Raw genomic sequence first — 14,753 nt, forward strand, 5'->3', positions numbered from 1 at the left:
ATTTTACTTCAGTGCTCTGTGACTAAACATACAAGTTTGTTAACTTAGTGGTGTTTACATAACCACGTTGTTTGATGTACAATATCCTCTTTCTGCAATTTTACTGGGCTGGAAGGGTTTCAACTGACAGGCTAACATCAACGTGTATATAACGCACACCTCATTGTAAGTGCAAATATCACCAATGCGCTTAATAGCCGTCGTGTTTTCTTCTATATCTAAATTCATGGGTGACAGGAACCATTTCACCGCTGCGTAGTTACGCGCCGAACCATTAGCGTCCAAAAGACTTTCTCCATAATACCAACACGCGCACTTGGTTGCCATGGAAACAGGTGTCATTATTTAGCTGAAATATCGAATAATAGCACAAAGAAAGCCATTTAAAGGTATTCTTCCTTACGCTTTTCCGTGAATTATGCCGTTGTTTACGTTATACTTTGGTAATTTATGTTTAGTTTCATTTAATTTATAAAGAGCTGCTCTAATGTCTGTATGTTTTCGAAACCCAACCGACTTAAGTGAGGCGACGTCCACAACAAGATGAAATAGCTTACTTTACAATCAATCCATCTTCATGAAATGTGATATTATTGTTGGGAACTCCGCGTTGAATCGGGAGATGAATCGCGTCAATAACTTCGATACAGCCATGTATTTTCTTGAACTAAAAACAGTCCAGTAGCAAATAAACTTAGTCCTGCCTATGCAGAGCATACTGGTTCAGGCAACTTTGAAATGCGTCAATCCTGATCTGTCAAACAATCAAGTGGTCAAAAACAATAGTTGTGCTTATGTAGACCGTACTTGGCCATAAAACACTGGATTCCTTTAGCTTGCTCGAATAGTCGGTATTCATGCTCTTTCCTCTGTAGAATATTTGCGAAATAGAGTTCTTACAGCGCAAAACCCCGTTTTCTAAACCTAATTTTTACTTTTAATGGTCCGACTGTCAATTGAATAGTATCTTTATGCATACAAGCCCATCGCCTCAAAGCGTGCTTTCGCCGTACATGAATTTCTCGCCATTTTGCGTATTTGCTTGTCTGGGCCATAAGATACTAGTATGGCTTTGAATACTGATTTCATTCATTTCCCTTGAGCCTTCCGTGCATCTTTCCATCATCATTCAAAACTGTCGCACTTCTTTTATATACTCGTATATACTTTTAGTTCATTCATTGCTTGTGTTGAACGTCATTTTGGGAACAGGCCTTGTGAGTTCTTCCACAAGACTACTTGGTTCTATTAGCCTAGAATCCTGTTGCCCGCCTGGGTATTTCACCGCTATGCCGCTTTGCGTCTGGTAGAACCGTGAAGTGGATGGTAGTATTAGTGGTTCCATTTCCATTTTGTCTACACGAATTTGGACCTGCGTGCTGCGGGTAAATCAAGCCAGGGACATTTGTCAGTCATCTGACTTTGATCGTGCCTTACTTATTCATCCGGACGTTTCTATTCCGGAAAACATTTCTATTTCAGCTCCATTTGATCGTTTTGGTCACACAGCTAATCTCTGTCTCATCTAGCCGTCTCCTCACTAATGCAGGACTTTGTCACCCTGATTCTTGCCTTGCATTATTGATGTTTTTTTCCTTTCAGGGAAGGATTGTAAGATCTACGTTTTTCGGCTTATGGACTTCGAAGGCTACCAGGAGAGCCTTGTGAAATGCAAAGCTGATTTCAAAGACCACAAAATCGAGAAAACACGAGGTATGGCGATGATTGCTGACATTGAATATAGCAAATTGCATATAAGATTTGTTATGTGAGCCACAGTTAATTGCACTTTATTTTTACTCCACTTCTAGTATCTGCATTGCACCTAGTAACGTAGGTCTAAGCTGTAAAACAAATCATGTAAATACCGACTAGTTTCGAGTGGAATGTACATTACTCTTCGTAACCATTGTCACTTCTGTTGATCAATCTTTCTATCACTGATTATCGGTCAAACTTAAAGGAAAAACAACAAAAATACAATCTTAGTTTAGAGGCGTATGACACATCGAAACGACCATTTTCCTAATGGTCTTCGTACCACAATAAATCAAAGTTTAATCTGCGTTATGTTTTAAGGCGCTTGTAGTACTTGTGAGTTATATCACTGAGCTTTAAAAATCCCGTACTGGTTTATTGGTCATTATTAAAATGTCAAATAAGCAGGTAATCCATAATCAAAGTGTTTTCTCTACCTCAACGGACTATGCTCATAAGAAATCGCAAATTGTCTCCTCAGACTTGGAAGTGTGCCATTACTCTTCCAGAAGGCTAGTTGTAAATGTTCAGCTGTTTTTGTGCAGGTCATTCATGATGACATCAGTTCTAACTTGTTTTAATCTCTGTTCTGCAGGTTGCCATCTGTACGCCTTAAGTCGGCCATGCTCCAGCCACCTTCGGATGGTCGTGGCCATTGGCAAACGGTTGCTATTGTACACCTGGAAACATTCGGCCGCTTGGTCAGCCTGGTGTCCTACGGTCGACATTGATACTGTGGACGGCTTTATATTTGTCCGGGTAACAATTCTACATCCTCTAAATACTCGTGTTTTTCTTTTTCTTTTTTTTTTTTGGGGGGGGGGGGGGTTAAGGTTATAGATTTTTTAATATTTAACTTGGTTTTCAACATGTTTTGATTCACACTACGACTTTATCACCATGCAGCAGGTTGTTGTCTTTATGGTCGAACGCCGCTCTGAACATACCTTATGCATGACATGTTATCACTAAAATGAAATTTGAAGTCTTTTGATATGGTGTTGCCCCCAGGCCTTCATCTTATCATCACTACAGCTCTGTTTTTCAAGCAAAGTTAAACTCTTTAATACTGAGTGTCCTCATGTGCTCTATTTTCGCACTTATATCCAACTTCGCCTGCTAGGCTGAAATCAACTGTATACTTGTCAGCAAAACTGTTTTATTACAAAATGCAAATCCTCTGTGACGGTAATCATTGAAGGGCGGAATGACCAACTTCTCACTGTCTCCCTATCGTTGCTGCTCTAGTTTTACTATCCATGCTCTAAGCTTTTAAATATTCTCTGCAATTTCTTTTTAATATCATTACAGTCACAGCTATATTCTCATATGTCCTTGCTTTTCTATTATTTCCGTGTTTATTTTAATCTAGTTTAAAAAAAAATCATTTAAAGAGACATTCATGTTAATGGACTAGGTCGATGATATATAGATCACATTGTCGTCTCGTGTTGTGCAAATTTTAATAGTTACACCCTAATAATTTTAATACGTCCTGCAACCCTGGGATGGAATGTTAATGTGGACGAATGAGAAAACCACTCAAAGCAATCCTGGCGATTCTTTGCAAATGAACCGAACATTGAAACACTCCGTGAAGATTTCCTTGGAACTCAATTGACAGGCGGTTTTTTTAGGAAAGTATATCGCTCTAGGCTTAATTATTGCCTTGCCCGTTGAAGGCAAATCAATTTGCCCTATAAACATGCCAGCACCGATCCAAGCTGTAAAAGATGCCGCCGTCGGTTTTATTCCAGCACCGATCAAAGCTGTAAAAGATGCGGTCGTCGGTTTTATTCCAGTTCCGATCAAAGCTGTAAAAGATGCGACCGCAGGTTTTATTCCAGTACGGATCAAAGCTGTAAAAGATGCGGCTGTCTGTTTATTCCAGTACCGATCAAAGCTGTAAAAGATGCGACATTTAAGTCCAAAAGCACTCTCACGTGAACGCGTAAACAACCAGCTTGCGTTCTTCTAGTCTTTCAGACTCATATTCATCCTCGTTTCTCCGCCCCACACTGCGTCTCTTTCTTACATTCCACAGCCTTTAAATAAATGATACATATGACGCTCAGAGTTCATTTCAATCTCGTGTTACCAGGTGGCACTTTATTAATATCGCTCAGCGACCCATGGTTGGTGAGAGTAGCTTGGGATATTTGAAACCTCTACAGATGTGCTCCTGTTAAATCCAGATTACAGACGCTGGTTGTCTCAAATTAAGCGGTCTGACTTGTCCGGAAGCACGTAGCCCTGGTCAGCCCTGTCTCATCTACTTCCATAAAACTGGACAGCCAGTTGTTTCGATCTAATTTTTCGCCTCCAAGGAGCCTGTAACTTACAACCCTGTGAGACGATGGCTATGTCGACCGTTATCGCGTTCCGTATTTATTGCCAGCCATAATTTACCACTCAACCCTCGACAGAAGAATCAAATCAAAAGCGTTTTGAAAAATCGTCAGTGGTTGATGCCTCTCTAGAGACATTCTGTAATAACAATACCAGCATCGTTGTCCCATCTTGCTTTTTATAACTCTATTTGTCTGAAGACTTCGAATTCCTCAAACACGACGCTGGCAGTTGACGTCCCCTGGCCATGTGAACAAATACTAATATAGCTGGAAGAGTTCAGATATTCCCCCAGGGAGCTAACTATTTATGCACCTGTAACAGCCGTTAATCATTATGCCATGTATCAAATATAGCGGCTTGTGCACTATGTTTTAGCGTCGTTGTTAAACGCTTTTAATTGGTGTTTGGGTTTACTGTTTAGGACTTGAACAGTTCACTGAAAGTGATGCCTGTGTCTTTAATATGACAAGTAGTACCACAAAGACCACCAAAGCGTTCCGGTCGCTGTGAGCTCAAGTCCTGCTCATGCTGGCTTCCTCTCCGGTCGTAATTGGGAAGGTCTTCCAGCAACCTGCGGATGGTCGTGGGTTTCCCCCGGGCTTTGCTCGGTTTCCTCCCACCATAATGATGGCTGCCGTCGTATAAGTGAAATAATCTTGAGTACGGCGTAAAACACCAATCAAATAAATAAATAAATACCAAAGCGTTCTAAAGATGGATGATCAATAGTGCTGCAATGATTACCAGTAGTCCTACACGATCGCAAGTAGTGCTTCCGGTATAAAATGTATTAGTAATAAAACGGTGGTAATTGTTGAGACATCGATTAATTGTGGTGCAAAGGTGACAAGTTGTGCAATAAAGATGACCATTACTGTTTCAAGCATGAAAAATAGTACAATAAAGATCACAGTTCGCGAAGTTGCAAAAGATGGAAAGTAATGTTATGATGATCGCTATTACTACAAACATGAAAGATGACAAGTAATACGTGTACTACAAAGATGGCAGGCAGATTTAAAAATGTGATAATTACATGTAGTTCTACATGATGACAAGTAATAAATACAAGAAGAGAAGTAATGCAATAAAGATGACCAGTTAAGCTACAAAAATAAATATAGCTGCGATGCCGGGGTTCAAGCCGATATTGCCGGCCTATGCGGTGTCACTTCCGGTTACCTTAATGGTGCCCAGGTATAAATACAAAACCAACTTAATCAGAAGCCTACATTCTTCGTAGTCATTAGTGCATTGAGTACAAATATAGCGCTTTTGCAGTCAGTGATTTTTTGAATGGCTTGAACCCCTAATAAATAAGAAGAACCCGAATAATTACTATAGGACTTCCAGGTATGAGGCTTGATCCCCTAATTAGTAGAGCTACAAGCATGATCACTCATTCTGCAAAGATAAACAGCAAAACCACAAGTAACGATCAGTAGTTCTCCAGAGTAAAGCTACAAGCTTAATCCACAGTGCTACAAATATGATCAGTAAAGCTACAAGCTTAATCCATAGTGCTACCAATATTGTCAGTAAAGCTACAAGCTTAATCCACAGTGCTACAAATATGATCAGTAAAGCTACAAACTTAATCCATAGTGCTACAAATATGATCAGTAAAACTACAAGCTTAATCCATAGTGCTACAAATATGATCAGTAAAGCTACAAGCTTAATCCATAGTGCTACAAATATTGTCAGTAAAGCTACAAGCTTAATCCACAGTGCTACAAATATGATCAGTATAGCTACAAACTTAATCCATAGTGCTACAAATATGATCAGTATAGCTACAAACTTAATCCATAGTGCTACAAATATGATCAGTAAAGCTACAAGCTTAATCCATAGTGCTACAAATATGATCAGTAAAACTACAAGCTTAATCCACAGTGCTACAAATATGATCAGTAAAGCTACAAACTTAATTCATAGTGCTATAAATATGATCAGTAAATCTACAAACTTAATCCATAGTGCTACAGATATGATCCGTAAAGCTACAAGCTTAATCCATAGTGCTACAAATATGATCCGTAAAGCTACAAGCTTAATCCATAGTGCTACAAATATGATCCGTAAAGCTACAAGCTTAATCCACAGAGCTACAAATGTGATCAGTAAAGCTACAAGCTTGATAAGTAATTTTACGAAGATGATCGGTAAAGCCACTAGCATGATCAATAGTGTTACAAAGATGATGGGTAGGGCTACAATGAATAAAGGTAATGTTGGTGTAGACCATTGTGGTGGCTTGACTTGCGTGTCTCTGTCATGCCATCAGATCTTTCCCTTCCTCTTCTTCTTCCACTATGTGGACGATTTCACTATGTGGAAATTATACATGTTTCCTCGACGTTACTACAAGGACGAAATAGACCCTTATGCCAATGTCAGATGTCTAATATCGTTGCATAATTGCTTTGGAAATATGTGTTTTAAGGCTCGATCGTCAGATGTTGGTCTATTGGTCAGATATAATGTGAACGCCTTCAGCTTACTACTAATGTTTTCATTGTAATAGTATTTGATACTATGCCCAAGTTGGCCCGTTGCCCAGGCTTCTCCGACACGCGGTAAATTGTCATCTGGAACTATGGCAGTTGCGGAAGACAACACCGCGTTGTTATTACCAGTTACAGGAAGTAACAGGATTATTACGTTGTCAGTGGTTATGTTTGGGAATTCTTTGCAGGAAATTCTTTTCACCGTTGTTGAAATATCTTGAAAACTGATGGGTTTCAGAATAAACGGACACGAATTTGATATGCGCATTGACCCAAGGTCAAAACCATGATGGCTCCATTCCTTGGGCTTAAAAGCCGTCTTTACCTGCCCGGATAGCACAGGTAGAGCGTCCGCTTCGGGAGCGATAGATCCAGGATCAATCCTGGATCGAGTCACACTTAAGGCTTTAAAAGAGCAAGTTGTTATTTCCTCGCTTGACGTTCAGCATGTAGAGGATAGTGCAACGACTGGTTGACCCCTACCAAGGGAAAGGGAAAAACTGGATCAGAAATCTGTCTACGCGAGTGAGTGGGACATCATTTCTGTGAACTTCGACATGTTGCTCAGGTGAACGACCATTATCAATATGCCGTTATTGAAGACGTCCCGCTATGAGGAGAGACTTGTGGAAAAGGTTAAAAAAATAAATTATAAAAATAATTCAGAATAATATTTTTACTTTTTCTAGGAGCTGCAGGCCTTTGATACGCCATCTCTGATCACAATAGTGGAGGGCAAAAAGGGCGACAACCAGATTTGTATCGGCTACAAAAACCAGTTTGACTTAATCAACGAGAAAAACGGAGATACCCTGCAGTTGTATCGGGTAGATAACAGTAAACAGGTAACTCTCACACTGTAAATAAGCACTGTTTAAGAGTATGCAGACCATATTAAACTAAAAAGGTTTACAAGAGCCTACTTTTTATTTTACTCTCAATGAAAGATCAGCAATTTCAGAATCTTGGTATACTGAGAAACTAATTTCGAAGATTTGGTATAAAATATGATTCTAAATCCAGCATGTAGGATCTTTTTGAAGGGCTTGATTGTCGTTAAATTCTAGCCAGTTTGGTACAAAATGTGACTTTAAAGCCAGTATGTAGAACATTTTTGAAGGGCTTGGCCCAATTTGTTGTCAAATTTTAGCCAGTTTATACCTGTCATTAACTTATGGTTTTATTATTTTATTTTGAAAACGTTTTCTCGGGACAGGTCAATCTTGTATCGGCTGTGGACATTTACGAAGACGACGAGTCGGAGTTAATATTGTGCTACAACCGTGAGTGATCTGCTTTCCCGCCAGCTGGGCTGTTTGGTGACATTGCGCACATGTTTTCTACCTATTAGATTTCTTTATAACATCTTCCTCTGCGCAACATAAGACGTTAAAGTGTACATTAATACCCACTACTTTTTTCTACGCTGGCCACTCAATCTCTCACCATGCTGTGCAACACTCCTTTTAAATTAATAAACACGTGTCTGTCTGTCTTCAGCCCCCTTCCGTGTAGCCGGAAGTTAAAGGCGTATGCTGTAGTCTTACGTATCTGTTTGCTACAATAGAATCTTTTGAGCCGTTTATTATTATCGAGAGGTGTTGATCTTCAACCATGAACTGAACACGTTTTTTAAATTACCCAATGTCTCAGCACATACTTTTGCGTCACACGTTGTTTTTAAATCGATGTTACGTGATCAAGTCACCCCCAACCTGTGTTGCGCTTTTAAGGTGAACAGACTGACTTGTCACAATAGGTCATGAGGTCCGCGATCGCTGTCATTTCAAGACCACTATCTTATGGGTGAAATATTCTTGAGTACGGCGTAAAACACAAACCAACAAATGAGATAAATAGATAAATAAATAAGGTCCTAGTTTTCTAGAAACGATATGGCTTCCACCAGTAATAAATTGTGTCACACGTGGGATAACTCGGCTGTAACTCGCATGTGGTTGTTGTCTTACACTGGTACCCCTTTTTCTTCATCCCAAAATTCTAGCTCCCTTGATATACTTCCTTAGTATGGCCTTAAACAAACTAGTATAGCCAATAAAAAGGAATAAATCAGTGCCTATCTGGTTATGGCCATTTAATATCAATTGTGCATTCTCTGTAATTAGGACTCAGTCTAGTAATCAGAAAGAAAATAATTGGACGATCGCGGCTTCATTTCAAAAGTAGATGTTGCTGTCTTCCCACGAAGACATGTTGAGCGGAGCCATGACACCACCCGGCATACACTGATTGACAGGTCCGTAACCAACCAGTCGTCTGAACGTGATAGAGTTCATTAGGAGAAACCTTCCCGATTATTACCGGAGCTCTTTTCGCTAAACTGCCATCAGATTGCTAATTTAGAGTTCTGCTCTACATATAAAGAAATTGCTAAAATTGATCAATCAACCATGATACAAAAATGTCATATTCTTCAGTATGGTGAACCAATGCAGAATGCCTTGTACGTCTATCCTAACGTTTGGAGTCACTGGGTGCATGACCGTCTATGCACATCAGTTGTCTTAGCAAAAGGTGGTCTGGTTAACTTCCATGCTCAACTGTCAAAGAATTTGGAAGATACTCTGCTTACCCAATCCGCTTGTCACACGGCACACAGGTGATTAATTCCCTCAAAGTTACCTAAAAAGCGGATGTCTCTTTATTATATCCCAAAGGGCTTAATCGCGTTTAACCTTTGTTGTTCAGTCCATCACCGTTTGATGAATGTAGCCTCCTGAACAAAACGTCTGACGGTAAAATGCGGACTAAAATAGCCTTACTTTGTACCCGACAGGCAACTACACAAAAACCTGGTATCCTTTAGCGTTTAAATTGCGTCAGGCTTTTTATAAAAAAAAATGTTTTTTCACCTGAGGATTTCGCCATTTTTCTCATTAAATAACATTACAGTCCCAGTTTTCGCTGTGTCTGAGCATGTCTTACGTGTAATGAAGTGTATGATAGCATACAAGATGTGGTTTTTTCACTCACCAAGACTGCAGCACGCAAAAGGACGATGCGTCAAGGTTCTTTTTAACGACATTTGGAAAGTTCCGGTATATTAAAACGCTCGTCCCTGGAATCAGCATTAAGTGTCCATGTAATCTGCATTATTGCTACTTTGTGTGCACCAGGCTCTCAATATAATGTTATTCCCCTCTGATACGAAAGTGGCCATGAAATCATGTGCTTGGATCAGGCACTCTCTGGATTGGCTGTGGCTTTGAATCAAAACATTTGCTCGGTACCTAACAACATGCGGTAATACATTTTCTTCAATTTTGGTTCGGCTTTCTCCATGCATACTCTTTAAAATGAAGTACACCTTATCATGCCGCTAAACCCCAATCAAATCAATAAATACTTTGCATACAACAGATATCGGTGTTGCGCAAGGATTTCTAAAAAACCAAGATGTTTCCCCTAAAATCGCCGACCTCCTATTTTGCTTAATTAACCATATGTACGTGGGGTACGATTGATACGACCTTGTGTTTCCGGTTGTTCTAACATGGCGCGTTACAGGCCTTATAAGAATTTCTTATTAAAAATTGATTTACGGAGTTACCATACACAGCAGTTGGTGGACGATTGGGCCTGTTTCCACAAGTATTCCTGTACAACTCGGGCTGTATTATGTTTGTTGTCTTTTCTTCAATAATATTAACTGTCTGGTTTATTGTAGTGCGAAATAGAAACATTTCTCATGAATGATGATTTCTTCATGAATCCTTTAAAATATGGATTATTAATCTAGGTTCCAACAGCGGTAAAGCATTCAAAGTTACAGCGTGCCTTGATTGTGCAACAGTCTTTTTCTTGTATATTTTTTTTTTGTTTCTTTTAATATCAACATGGTCCAGATGTTTTATTAAAGCTATCCTTTTTCCACTCTCAGATGTCAGTCATTTCCAGAGACTTCGAGAGGAGACTCTCCACGACTTCGATTTTCAGTGGAATTCTGAGCCCCTTGCAATAGGTAAGGAGAGTAACTTTATTGACAGTATTCAATATATGGCTTCTAACAGATCAGGACGATGTCACGCTGCATGACCCATGGCCGAGTGGTTAGTGTGCTTGCGCAGAAGAGTGACTGAGGGGCTTGATGAGGTCGCTCCGAGTTCAAGACCAACCCATGCTGGCTACCTCCCCCGGGCTCTGCCCGTTTTCCTCCCATCATAATGTTGACAATCGTATAAGTGAAACATTTTTCAATGCGGCGTAAAATATCAGTCAAATAAATAAGCAAATTAATTGTCACTTTACATTTGATTGAACACTAGTAAAGTGCGGTTGTTAATTTCACAGTGAAGGCAATATACTTTAATATACAACAGATAACAACGTTATGGCATGTGGAAATGCAAGGTGGATGAAAATGGTATTTTAAACTAAATACTCTACACCAAATCATATCTAATGGCATGGAATCCCATTGTTGTAACTAGTGGTTGTCTTCTTGTCTCTATCTGAACACATCTTAACTACTAGCCCTATACATCATGTTATTTAAACGGTATTAAATCTCTTTTGATGTGCAAGTAAAAAAATGAATTGTTTTTCAGTTGTAATTTGCCCTGTCAATTTTATATCTTGACATTTGTAAAATGTCTTTACAGTTTGTGCCTTCCCCTACATAATGGCCTTCACCCCAGACACGATCGAAATCCGGCTAATGATCAATGGTAATCTTGTGCATACCATGACCATGCCTGACCTTGTCCTTATTACGTCAAAGGTGAGTGCCCATTGCTGTCTTGATGCCTTAGTGCCTTCGTGGGGTATTCTAGACCAGTGACGTCTAATTAAATAGCAATCACTCCATTTTGTGTAGGTAGTTCAGCTTAAGCCATGGTACAGCGGGACATTTAATTTGCTACTATTTACTTATCTACATGAACAAAACCCTAACTAGGTCAAATGACAGCAGACCGTATTTCACCTGTTACTTGTGACCATTTTTTAATTATCATACTGTCGTTGCTGTTCTGGTTTTACTCTGTATGTTCTCTATATTTACTCACATTGCTTTCATGCTGAAGTAGCAATTCACAAAACGCAGTATAAATGCAACGAAAGTGTCACGACAACAAACTACTCCCAGGAATACAAGTGTCTATATTTAGCTATTTGTTGAACAAGCACAAATAAACCAGTGACGTAAATGGTAAAGGTGAGACGGAACTCTCCTTTCTCACTGGCTGACAGGCCACATATCTCTTTACTAATTCACAATAGGGCCACCCTGAAAGACGACAGCTATTTGCTTGCATTCCTATCTTTAGAACCTTGTATTTATTTTGCGAAAAAACACTAAAAAATTTAAACTTTCCTTTCTTTGTTTTTTTGGACTTTCCTTTCCAGCTTAACTAATCTGAGAGGTTCTTTACACCACTGAAACGTCGGATTTCTTCCTGTTAGCTTTTATGCTATAAACACGCGATGAGTGCTCCTTGTATTGTCGTCACGATGTCTCGGCTGTCTAGGTCCTGGTGTGTTATCATCAAACCACATTACCTCAGTCGGTAAAGGTCGTGTGAAATAGGTTTCTCATCGCGGTAATAATTACCCAGTGACATGACAACACCGGTACTTTTGGTTTCCTGTAGTATTCTTGGTTTCTTCAACAGCGGTAGATATTTCGCTTCGAAGGCTGTCAAAGGGGCGTATGGACTGACTCAGAAGTGATTTATTATTGTTATAAACAGAAGCAGTTATAAAGAATAGATGTAAAAAGCAAACTTGGCATTACTTCGAATCAATATTCATTAATTTTTGGCTAGTCAAAAATCGCACAATTTGCATGAAGCTATTCAGGTCTGATTACCTTTACCTGGGGGACAATACGTTGTTTTGTAAACCACTTAGTTATATATTGCTTGGTTGCCTCCTGTTAAGGTTTATCATTTTGACCAATCGGGTAGGTCAGTGAAGCCTACCACATGCCGCATAGATAATAAACTAACGTGTATGCATTCACTGCGATAAATAGTAATATATGTCTCTTCAATGTAATATAAAGTAATTTATGTCTGTTCATTGTAATAAACGTTTGTGCTTACTTCCCCTCATTTCCAATCAGACACAGTTCATGTCTCCACAGTGTGATTTATTGTAAATTAATTTCCTCTTCTGTCTTACAGAGCATATCAATTTCTTCCTCTACGGTACAAAACAAGTTGATTTCGTTTTCTACCATATAGCACATAGTAATTTCTTATCCCTTTTTTCAACGATATATCACAAACTAATTTTTTAATCTAATTAACAGTAGGCACTTCTTTCTTCGCTATAGTACATGTTCCTTTTACATTTTGCATTACATGTTCCTTTTTTTCTCTACCCTATAGTATATATGTATTTTCTTATCTACATTGCCCCTCCATCTACCCCTGTATTATGACACGTGCTCTTTCTTTCTCCCCGCGTAAACTGTACTGATTTCTGTATAAATGTTTTGGTTGTTACCTTTTGCAGTACAAAACATATACATTTCTATATTTCTAGTTCTGTTCATCATCCAATCTTATCTAATGTCGTTTCTCTTGTCTACAGTGTGATATCTACTTCGCCTCGACCGCCTCCTTCTCGTACAGTCCCACGGAGAAGGGCAAAGAGAAGGAGCCTACATACTCACCTCCCCCCTCACCACAAGGTCAGTCTGACCCTGAACGATGGTCTTGTTTATGCAATATTTCGTTATATCTATCTACATGTACGACCATGGTATATCTGACCGCCACCACTTCCGTAATTTGATTGTAATGTTTACAGGATTTACGCCGGGATTTGAACTCTCCTTACCGAAACCCAGCACTTTACCTATAGTATTTTTCTTTTAACCAGTCGCCTATATTCAGCTATCTGTAAAATCTACCGAGCCCTACACGCTACCAAAGTTGCCTTTCGTTAGTTACACGTAAAACGACAAGGTGTACACATTGATATGATGGACGTATATATTATTACAAAGAAAATGCAGTTAAAATACTCTTTCTAATTCACAATGTTAATCTCCATAATAAGCATGGTTTCGTCACCAATAAATTCATTGCCTTCGTTGACGTCATAATTATTCAGAAGTACGCAGCATGCTGGACAGTGAGTGGTGCTGTGCTTTTCCAGTTTGAAGTTATAAGTTGAACTTTAAACTTCTTACTAAAGGCCTCTACTATCGTTGCACGTGACCTGTTGATTGTATATAGTTGCCTATGCTTATAATATAGTGTTGGCAATAATACCAGTTCGTCTGTCTTTTGTGGGGGAAAACACTAATGACACATGGATGACAAGATCCACATGGATAGTGTTGACAATAGTGCCAGCTGAAAAATATTTGTTGCGTCAACTTTCCTGTACCATCAGCACTATTACTCTTTCGTCTGTAGAAAAACCCAGATGACAAGCCTATACAAGATTCATGTATATATTGTTGACAATAGTGCCAGTTTAAAATTCTTTGGTACGCCAACTTTCTAATACTTAACGCACTAATCCTCTTTCGTCTGTAGGGAAAACCCAGACAACAAACTTGTACAAGATCCCGATGTCTTGTTTAGCGGGTCAGATCACTGCGGACAAAGTGCCCGCGGCTTCCAGTCAGCCCCAAGCCCCAACTCTTCTGGCACCCATCCTCCCCAACGGTGACAAATCACCCAGCATCGGCAGGAGGAGTCCCTTAACTAGGTCTAAGAGAGCCGGGCCGGTCAGTATATACCTAGGCGAGGTGAGTAGAGATTGCGATAAACAGAAAGAGTTCGGAAAGTGGGTGAAATATCGGAAAATTCACTAGCACTTCTCTTGACGCAGCCATTGTATTTATTTATTTGATTGGTATTTTACACCGCACTCAAGAATATTTCACGTATACGACGGTGGTCAGCATTATGTTTGGAGAAAACCGGGCACATCTCGGGGGAAACTAATAACCATCCACAGGGTGTTGTCAGACCAGTCCATGTACGGCCGGAGACGAAGCCATCATGAGACGGACTTGAACTCATAGCTGCCGCATTGGTAAGAGCCATCTTGGTCATTTCGCTGCGCTAGCGCGCTGACAAACTGAGTCACGGAGGCCCCACAGCTATTGTAAGAATGACCTCTAAAATGTCATCTCGCGCTTTTGGA

At 39.6% G+C, this 14,753-nt stretch overlaps 1 protein-coding gene across 1 annotated transcript in view; it reads left to right on the forward strand.

Annotated features, from left to right (window-relative positions):
* Positions 1–14,753, forward strand: part of LOC135480902 (GTPase-activating Rap/Ran-GAP domain-like protein 3) — a 96,127-nt gene that overhangs the window by 79,565 nt on the left and 1,809 nt on the right. Inside the window, exons 19-26 of the mRNA XM_064760831.1 lie at positions 1,603–1,713; positions 2,354–2,517; positions 7,313–7,468; positions 7,840–7,906; positions 10,525–10,605; positions 11,246–11,364; positions 13,182–13,281; positions 14,138–14,352. Of these exons, the coding sequence (XP_064616901.1) occupies positions 1,603–1,713; positions 2,354–2,517; positions 7,313–7,468; positions 7,840–7,906; positions 10,525–10,605; positions 11,246–11,364; positions 13,182–13,281; positions 14,138–14,352 (1,013 nt within the window). The remainder of the gene's footprint in view (positions 1–1,602; positions 1,714–2,353; positions 2,518–7,312; positions 7,469–7,839; positions 7,907–10,524; positions 10,606–11,245; positions 11,365–13,181; positions 13,282–14,137; positions 14,353–14,753) is intronic.

This window comes from Liolophura sinensis, chromosome 13 (genome assembly GCF_032854445.1).
Source record: "Liolophura sinensis isolate JHLJ2023 chromosome 13, CUHK_Ljap_v2, whole genome shotgun sequence".
Classification (NCBI taxonomy): Eukaryota; Metazoa; Mollusca; class Polyplacophora; order Chitonida; family Chitonidae; genus Liolophura; species Liolophura sinensis.